General features: G+C 48.6%; 1 protein-coding gene across 1 annotated transcript; it reads right to left on the bottom strand.

Annotated features, from left to right (window-relative positions):
- Nucleotides 1-1,448: 1,448 nt before the first annotated feature.
- Nucleotides 1,449-6,725, bottom strand: LOC134290993 (uncharacterized). The gene has a single exon (XM_062858235.1). The coding sequence runs from the start codon at nucleotides 6,723-6,725 to the stop codon at nucleotides 1,449-1,451; it is 5,277 nt and encodes a 1,758-aa protein (XP_062714219.1).
- Nucleotides 6,726-9,518: the final 2,793 nt, after the last annotated feature.

Below are 9,518 nucleotides of genomic sequence, written 5' to 3'. Positions count from 1 at the left end.
GTTATTTGATTCTTCATATTTGTGCTCTTGATAAATCGAGGTATAGGTTCGCCATACCTTCACCTTCAGGGGTCACAGGGGCGTTCCAGATGTCCTTAGGATGTTTTAGGAGGTCTCAAAATCGTTTCAGAGGGTCCAAGGAGGCTTAGATGCTTCATAGGAGAACCAGGAGGTCTCACGAGTGTTTCAGTGGATTTCTGGGAATACCAGGATGTCTCAGGGGCGCTTCAGGAGGTGTCAGAAGTTTTTAGAGGGTCTCAGAGGCGTTTCAGTGGATTTCAAGGGGTCTGAAGGAAACCCAGGGGATTTCAAGCGGATCCAGGGAGCTCAGGGGCATTTTAGAGGGTCTCATGGGTATGTCAGGGGGTCCTATGGGGTTTCTGCAGGTCCAGGGGATCTCAGGGCCACTTCAAAGGGTCTCAAGGGCACTTCAGGGGGTCCCAGAAGTTTTCAGAACGAATCTCAGAAACGTTTTAGAGGGTCTCAGGTGGTATCTGAAGGTTTCAGTGGCGTTTTAGGAGATCTCAAGGGCATTTCAGTAGATCTCGGATGTTTCAGAGGGTCTCAGGGGTATTCCAGGGGGTTCGAGGGGGCTGTAGCGGCAGTGGCAGCAGAGCGGACTTACATCAATGTAGGGCGAATCTTTCCATCGACGTTGGCACTAGAGATGCGGTATTCTTCGGTCAATAGCTCACAGTTCGGAATAGTTAAAGTTCTTCGTAGTTTACGGACAAAGTACGAGTTCTTGCACTTAATCACCACATTTATTCACGAACGTTACATTAACACATATTTATTTGTACTCTTAGAACTTAACTACTAATTTACTGCACTTAACTCTAACGATCAAAAACTATAAACATATTCAGCAGCGACAGACTACGTCGAACCGATCCCGGCGAGATATCGAAGGTGCACTGATTGTCGTCGCTTATCCCATCAATCTCTAGCCTCATCGTAGCCCCGTAGGTAGAGATGATCGTATTGCTTCGTAAGGTCTCTCGCTCTCAATGGTTTCCTATGGATACTCCAGATCTGCACCACCGCTACTAGCACTCATGAGTGATAAGGATTCGAGATGTGTTGTACGTAGGCTTGTGAGGATGGCACGTGGGCTGGTGATACATACGAGCTAATTGATTTTGATGTTGCATCGCCCATGGAGTGTTAAGCCGTACCAACTCGCATTTGCATGCAAACATCCTGCCTCCCCCAGAAATAGCCATTTCTGGAACAATCACAGCACTCCTCGCTGGCGTAGATGCCGTCACTGCGGTTATGAACTGGGTGTTGTAGAAACCGTTCCGTAGCTCTCGTTGTCATCAGGCCATCAGTCATCGGGCGGCGCAGGGTACATGAAAAATTAAGACCCGGTAGATCCGGAGGGATAATTTAAACTATTGGACAGGTCCTTACCTTGGACCCAAGGATTTTGGGCCTTGTATTTTTTAGTCGGATGAAACAGGAACAGGTAGAAGGCAAAGTTTTGCCACCGGTCGGGTGACAAATCCTCTCGCGGTTTGAAGCGTGACTACCCGCACTATGCCGTCTTTTCCCGGGTGGAGTTCGTGGATTCTTCCTGTTGGCCACTGCAATGGTGGCAGATTTTCGTTCTTGATGATGACCAGGCGATTCCGGTCGATTTTCACTGGAGGATTGCACCACTTGGCTCTCGGCTGTAAAGTGGCTAAGTACTCCAGGTGCCAGCGGTTCCAAATATCTTGAAAGGCCTTCTGAATCTGCTGCCACTGGGTCAATCGGTTATACGGGACCGACAGAACGTTGACGTCCGGCACTGCCTTTAAGGCCGAGCCCACAAGAAAATGACCAGGGGTCAAAGGGTCGAGGTCGGAAGGGTCCTCGCTCAAGGGAGTGAGAGGGCGGGAATTGAGACAACACTCAATTTGAGCTAATAGAGTCTCCATGTCGTCGTACGCTACCAGTCGTGATCCCAAGACCCGCACAAAATGTTTTTGGGCCGATCTAATTGCCGCCTCCCAAAGCCCACCGAAATGGGATCCCTTGGGAGGGTTGAAGTGCCAACGGATGCCGTTTTCCGTGCACTCCTGAGCTACCTGATCTTTGTGCTCCCTACTCCGTACAAGTCGTTTGAGCTCGTTCGCTGCGCCCACGAAATTCTTGCCATTGTCGGTATAAACATCGGAGCAGAGGCCTCGACGAGCCACGAAACGCCGAAAGGCTTGCAGGAACTTGGCTGTAGTAAGGTTGGCGACCAGTTCGAGATGAACTGCCTTGGTCGCAAAACAAACAAACACGGCTACATATGCCTTGATTGGAGCGTCACGCCGATGCCGTGGTTGTAGCTGTATGGGTCCCCAGAAATCAATGCCCACACGAGAAAAAGGTCTTGCTGCCGTTACACGAGCTGCTGGGAGCTCAGACATGAATTGTTCGACCAGCTTCGGTCGAGCCCGTACACAAGTGACACATTTGTGTACTACCTGCCGTGCCGCACTTCGCCCACCCAAGAGCCAGTATTTCAAGCGAACCATGTTTACCAACAACTGAGGAGCTGCGTGTAACAGTCGCAGATGATACGATGCGAGAAGCAACGTTGATAGCCGGTGAGCACCAGGTAACAGAATGGGATGCTTGAAGTCGTCGTGTAGCGTAGATTGGCCTAGCCGACCGCCGATTCGAATAACGTTGTCGTTGGAGGAGAGCATTGGATGAAACCATCTCAGTCGAGAGCCTTTGGCGACGTGCTGTCCACTTTGCAATCGCTTCCACTCGTCTGGAAAGCACTGTTGTTGCAGCAATCGTATGAGCGCATGTTCGGCAGTTTTGAGTTCATCGTTCGTTAGGAAGCTGAAAGTTCGATCTTCTTTTGGTGATCGCAGAATCGAAAAGAAACGCCGCCAGTATGCTGTTGTGCGGATCATTTTGGAGTAATTGGAGAATTTTCCTGTATATTCGTCGATAAACGAGGGTGTGGTAGTGGCAGAAGCGAACACTGCGGCAGTTTTTCGTCGTTCGCTGTTGCAATCATCAGTTGATCCGCACTGTTGTCCAGGAACAGGCCAGTATTCTTTTTCCTTCCGCAGCCATTCTGGGCCACCCCACCAGAGCTTGTTGTGGACGAGCTCGGATGCCAGACAACCTCGGGATATGACGTCAGCGGGGTTCTGGAGTCCTGCTATATGGTTCCATCCACAATTTTGAGTCGCATGTTGAATCTTGGACACTCTGTTGGCCACAAAGGTGGTCCACGTTGAGGGCGTTACCTTTAGCCAATTAATGACGGTCGTGGAATCGGTCCAAAATACCGTAGTGAAAGAGAAGTGAAGAGAGGCGGCAATTCGTTGATACAGCTCGGCGGAAAGTAGAGCACCGCACAATTCAAGTCGCGGAGTGCTTTGGCGCTTCAGTGGTGCGATTCTCGATCTCGAAGTAAGCAAAGCGACTTTAATTTGACCTTGTCTGTCGACGGACCTCAGATAGGCACAGGTACCGTAACCGATGTCAGAGGCATCCGAGAACACATGGAGCTCAATCTCAAGCGAGTTGGGCTGAAGAACGAAGCGATTTATCCTCAATTCGTTGAGCGTGGGCAGATCCGAATGGTAGGCACACCATCGATCTTTCAGACTAGCTGGTAACTCCCGATCCCATTCCCACACCTTTCCGTTTTCGTCCCTGAGAGTCCAGAGAGTTTGCATAAAGGCCTTGGCTGTTACGACGACTGGTCCAACTAGCCCCAACGGATCAAAAAGTTGAGCGATGTAGGATAGCGTGAGACGTTTTGTGAGAATGGTATTAGGTGGTAGTTGTATATCGATCTTGTATTTGAGATGATCCGTGCCCGGTTCCCAGTGTAAGCCGAGCGTTTTGATAGTTTGGTCTCGGTCCAGGTCGATTGAGTGCTGAAGAGCTCGATTCTCTGGCGGAATGCCTTCCAGTACGGCTTCACAGTTTGATGCCCATTTCCTCATCGTGAATCGTCCTCTTGACAGCATGCCATCAAGCTGCTCTCTGAGCTCGATTGTTTCGGTGACTGTTGCAGCTCCAGTAAATAGATCGTCGACGTAGAAGTCGTTTTTCACTACCTGCGATGCGATCGGGTAGTTCTCAGCTTCGTCGCTCGCTAGCTGTTTCAGCACGCGGGTGGCCAGGTAGGGAGCCGACGCTGTCCCGTAAGTAACGGTTTGGAGAACAAACGTCTGTATTGGCTGGTCTGGAGCCAGCCGCCAGAAAATGCACAAGTATGCGTAATCTTCGGGGAAGTGTCGCACTTGGCGGTACATTTTCTCTGCGTCCGCAATTAGAACGAGTTCATGGGTGCGGGATCGCATTACGATCGATCGCAAATCGTCTTGCACGATTGGACCGACAAGAAGAGCATCGTTAAGCGAGATGCCCGTGCTCGTTTTACTGGACGCATCGAATACAACGCGCAGTTTCGTCGTCGTGCTGCTCTCTCGAATTACTGGATGGTGTGGGAGATAGTATTTTGGATGAATTTCTTCTTTACAGGTGCTGAGCGGTGTCATGTGGCCCAGTCGAAGGTACTCGGCCATGAAATCCCGATACTGCTGAGCGATCGAAGCATCACGAGACAGGCGATTCTCCAGCAAGCGAAACCGGTGTAGAGCTGATTTCTGGTTGTCTCCCAATCGTTGGACCATAGACTCCTTGAATGGAAGACGCACTATATATCGACCCGAAGCATCACGAGTCACCGTACGTTGGAAAAACTCTTCGCAAGCAGTTTCGTCCGGGGAATAGTTGGTAGCTGATGCGTCCTCCTCTATCTTCCAGAACTTCTCCATGTAGGTTTGTAGATCGGCAACGGTTGCGACATTACAGCGGACAGAAGAGTGGGGCAGATTTTGGGCAGTTCTTCCAGACACTACCCATCCGAAGACCGAGTTGGCCAACAACGGAAGGGATTCGCCAAGTGTAATACGCCCTGGGACGGAGAACAAGTCAAAGAAAATCTCTGCCCCCAACACGATGTCCACCGTGCTTGATTGGAAGAAAGCAGGATCAGCGAGGTTGATGTTAGAGGGAATGTCCCAGCGGGTTACGTCGATGTTCGTCGATGGAAGGTCCATGGTGACTTTGGGCAAGATAAGCAGATCGACGCTAGTTGTGTAATCGGAATTTCGAGATTTGATGACGGCTCGGAATTGGTGCTTCACCTTCAATGCAGACTTTCCGATCCCTGCGACCGGCACATCGACTCTTGTTCGTTTGACGTTCATCATTTGCGATAGTTGAGAGGTTGCGAAGCAGCATTCGCTCCCCGAGTCCAGGAGAGCGCGGGCGAAATGTTCCTTCCCAGCATCGTCAACGATTATTACCACGGCGGTGGCAAGAAGTACCTTGGATCGCGTTGTTTGTTGAGAGTTACAACTGGTCACTCCTGAGTGGGCAGCATTCATCGTGATTGAAGCCGCTCTCGATGCTGAAGAAGACGTCGGTGGATCAGTGGGGGTGGCACCAGAGGCGGTTGGGTTGGAACTTCGGGCGTCGCTTGTTGTGACTGCAGCGTTTGTTGATCTCCCTTGATTGGATGTAGTTGTAGTGCACAGTTGTGTGTGGTGACGAGAGTTACACCTCCTGCAACAATTTTCCGATGGGCAATCACGAGACATGTGACCCTTTCGAAAGCAGTTGCGACACAGTTGATGTCGCTTGACGAGTTTTTCTTTCTCCTCTACTGGCATGCGACTGAAGATCTGGCACATGTATATTGGATGTTCTTCCGGGCAGAAGAGACACCTTCGACGATTCTCCTGGAAGGCTCCGTGGCTTCCAATGCGAGAATTTGGCGGCTTGCGAGGCTGAAAGGCTTGTTGCGGTTCGGGTTGTTTGGAGGACATCTGCTGCAGAACACTGACCCGACGTTGGATGAAATCCGTCAAGTCCTTGAAGGTAACGTTTTGTTGGGTGGCGGAAAGTTCTTCCCAATCACGCCGAGTGACGGGATCCAGACGGCTTGAGAGAAAGTGGATCAAAAGGATGTCCCAATATTCAGTGCTCTCTCCTAGCTGCTTGAGCACCTTTACATTAGCTTCAAATTTCTCCACTAATGAGTGAAGCTCAGCTGGTGATTCTCTGCGAATCACCGGAAAATCGAACAATGCCTGAACATAATTGCGCTTTAGAACCTTCGGGTTTTGAAAATGCTCGACGAGGAGATTCCAAGCGACAGAATAGTTCGTTGCGCTTATCGGTATCGTTTGGATTAGCTTCAATGCTTCTCCGGCAAGCGATGACCGAAGGTAATAAAATTTCTGTATGCTCGACAACTCTAATGATGAGTGTACGAGCGACACGAACAGGTCGTGAAAGTTGAGCCATGTTTCATAGTTGCCAGTGAATACTGGTAGCTTCACATCGGGCAGCTTCACATGGTTCGAATGGCTTTGGGCAGGGGGGTTGTGAGTGGGCGTACTTGCAGGGGTAGGGCAGCGTTGGGAAAGAAAACCTTTTACCTTGTAGTAGGAGTTTTCGAACTCAATCCTTTCCTTGAGGTACTGCTCAAGAGCATCAGGGGTTTCGTCGGTGGTCTCCAAATCTGCCTGAACCTTGTTGAACTCTGTCCACAGAGACACAATTGCTTCCAGGCGTATGGCGACTTCGGGTTTATCTCTCTCCTCTTGGTACGACGCAACGAATTTCTCGATGGAGGCCAGTGACGTCAATATGCTGCGGCGCCTCGTATTTAAATAGCGCAGCTTGCGCTCGATTCCGGACATGATGGCAAATCAGGATCTACAAATTGAGACCAGGTAGCCCGGAAAAGAAGAAGTTTACGTATTGGAGCGGTAATTACCTTGCAAAAGGCAATAAAGTGCCTTGTATTTATAATCCTTCCGCTTCTCGAACTGCAATGTGTAGATGCGATAGATCGGTTTGAATGCGTCGACGTCTCACTGTTGTTGGAACTGATGATGGTACACAGCCAGCAATGGTTGCTATTCGTGCTGCTAAACAGAAGAACTTATTGTCGTCCCTCCGGGAAATGGCGGTTGCTTGCCTCGATTGTGCACAGGATCGGATGAAGGATTGGCGAAACTCCGGGAATGTCGACCGGAGGCTCCAGTGCGGTAGATGTGCGAGGAATGTCCAGTCGGGCGATGTAATCATGCAAGCAAAAAGACCCGGTAGACGAGCGATACACTTTTAGGCCGATTGGAAATTCACTCACCTTCTAGAACAATTGTCAATGCCTTGAACAATTATTCTTTATCAGCAGCCGATGCCAAGCGTGGAAAGATGGCGTTGGAGGGAAAATGTCGATGGCGATATTCTCGTTGAATAGCCATCTACAGGAATGGCGTCAGAGCCGTAGCTTCACCGGGTGGTCGGAATCGCGTCGACGACCATCCGGTTCGCTTGTTTTGTGCCTCTTTTGTCTGATAATTCTCTTCACTGATATCTGGAGATTGTGCCAGTAGTTTGTTGCTATTCGACAACATTGGATCTTGTACTTCAACGATTGTTTCAAACATGTCTTGGCCATTCAAAACGTCCTGAACGTTTGAGCATGTTCTACAAGAATTTATTTATTTTGTTCATTAATGTTTATTACTAGAAATGGATTTATACCATTCCAACATCTGATTTGTGACATTAAGAGTGGAATACATTTTGTGGTGATGTTCCCGACTTCCTAGAATGCTGTGAATTCATGATTGAAAGCCTACACTAGTAATAGATTGTGAAAACTTATGAATCCATAAGCCTACACTAGTAATAGTAATAGAAAACTTATGAATCCATATCTGGATGAATCTTGTTGCCTCCAGACATATAAGACCAAGATTTTTAACGATAACCTAACCCATCCACAACATTCTCGAGCTGAGGCCTCCATATCTACAATCGTAGCAAGGTATCGAGAAAGTACACTAAAACCTCTTTTTATGCAGGTTTTACATATTTATACACTTCTTGATTGATGCACCTTTTTATGTCCTGCATAAAAAGAGGGAGAACTATTAAGAATAAATATTATACATAACAAAATGTGATAATAAAATAAGGAACCTATGGCAACGGTCAAGGGGCCTTTTGAATGGATCCCAGGAGGTTCCAAGGGGATCCAGAGGGTCTCAAAGGCGCTTTTGTGGGTCTCAGGGGCGTTTCAGGTAGTCTCAGGAAGGTTCCAGGGGGACTCTGAGGCGTTCAAAGGATCCCAGAGGCAAGCTCAGAGGCGTTTCGGAGGGTTTAATGGAAATCCAGGGTCGCTTGACCGCTTTAGGGGGTGTCAGGGGGATTGAAGCAGTACCTCGAGGTCTGCGGATGGTTTCAAGAGATCTCAGGAGGCACCCAGAAATGACATGGGCATTTTCGGGGATCTCTAGTGGTTTCCAGTACACAAATCTGAAGAACCAAATGGCGATTCGCGCTGAAAAGTTGTTCAATTGGTCACCACCAGCAGGTAACCAATCGATCAACTTTTCAGCGTAAACCGTTATTTGATTCTTCATATTTGTGCTCTTGATAAATCGAGGTATAGGTTCGCCATACCTTCACCTTCAGGGGTCACAGGGGCGTTCCAGATGTCCTTAGGATGTTTTAGGAGGTCTCAAAATCGTTTCAGAGGGTCCAAGGAGGCTTAGATGCTTCATAGGAGAACCAGGAGGTCTCACGAGTGTTTCAGTGGATTTCTGGGAATACCAGGATGTCTCAGGGGCGCTTCAGGAGGTGTCAGAAGTTTTTAGAGGGTCTCAGAGGCGTTTCAGTGGATTTCAAGGGGTCTGAAGGAAACCCAGGGGATTTCAAGCGGATCCAGGGAGCTCAGGGGCATTTTAGAGGGTCTCATGGGTATGTCAGGGGGTCCTATGGGGTTTCTGCAGGTCCAGGGGATCTCAGGGCCACTTCAAAGGGTCTCAAGGGCACTTCAGGGGGTCCCAGAAGTTTTCAGAACGAATCTCAGAAACGTTTTAGAGGGTCTCAGGTGGTATCTGAAGGTTTCAGTGGCGTTTTAGGAGATCTCAAGGGCATTTCAGTAGATCTCGGATGTTTCAGAGGGTCTCAGGGGTATTCCAGGGGGTTCGAGGGGGCTTTAGGCGGTCTTCGGTGCTTTGCATACTATGAAGACGCTCCTAAAATCCTCGTAATCCCTGTAATCCCTTGGAAATTCCCCTGAACGCTTTTAAAAGCGTTGCCTATCGCTGCTGCAAAATATTTCGTTCTACACGCCACAATGACAATTCTGAAAACGAAATTTGATTTTTATTTCACGTAGTACGTAGTAGTACGGAATTTATGGATTAAATAACGCATTATCTACATACATGTTTTAGTTTGTTTAATAGTGTGAGTTCGACTTTAATGTTTCAAAATGTGTGTTCAAAAATAGAATTAAGATTTCGGCATAAGACAGTCAGCGGAATAAGTTTTTAATTCAAGGCGTTAATAGAGAAATAAAAAGGCTCCTGAGAACCACTTGAAACCCTCATAAATGCAGTGAAACGCTCCTCGAACCCATTGAAGCGACCTCAAAAGGCTCCTGAGATCCCTTTAGAAAAACCCTTGAAACC

The sequence above is a fragment of the Aedes albopictus genome, chromosome 3, assembly GCF_035046485.1.
Source record: "Aedes albopictus strain Foshan chromosome 3, AalbF5, whole genome shotgun sequence".
Taxonomy (NCBI): Eukaryota; Metazoa; Arthropoda; class Insecta; order Diptera; family Culicidae; genus Aedes; species Aedes albopictus.
The sequence above is the reverse complement of the archived record's forward strand: the minus strand, read 5'-3'. Positions and strand labels throughout refer to the sequence as shown.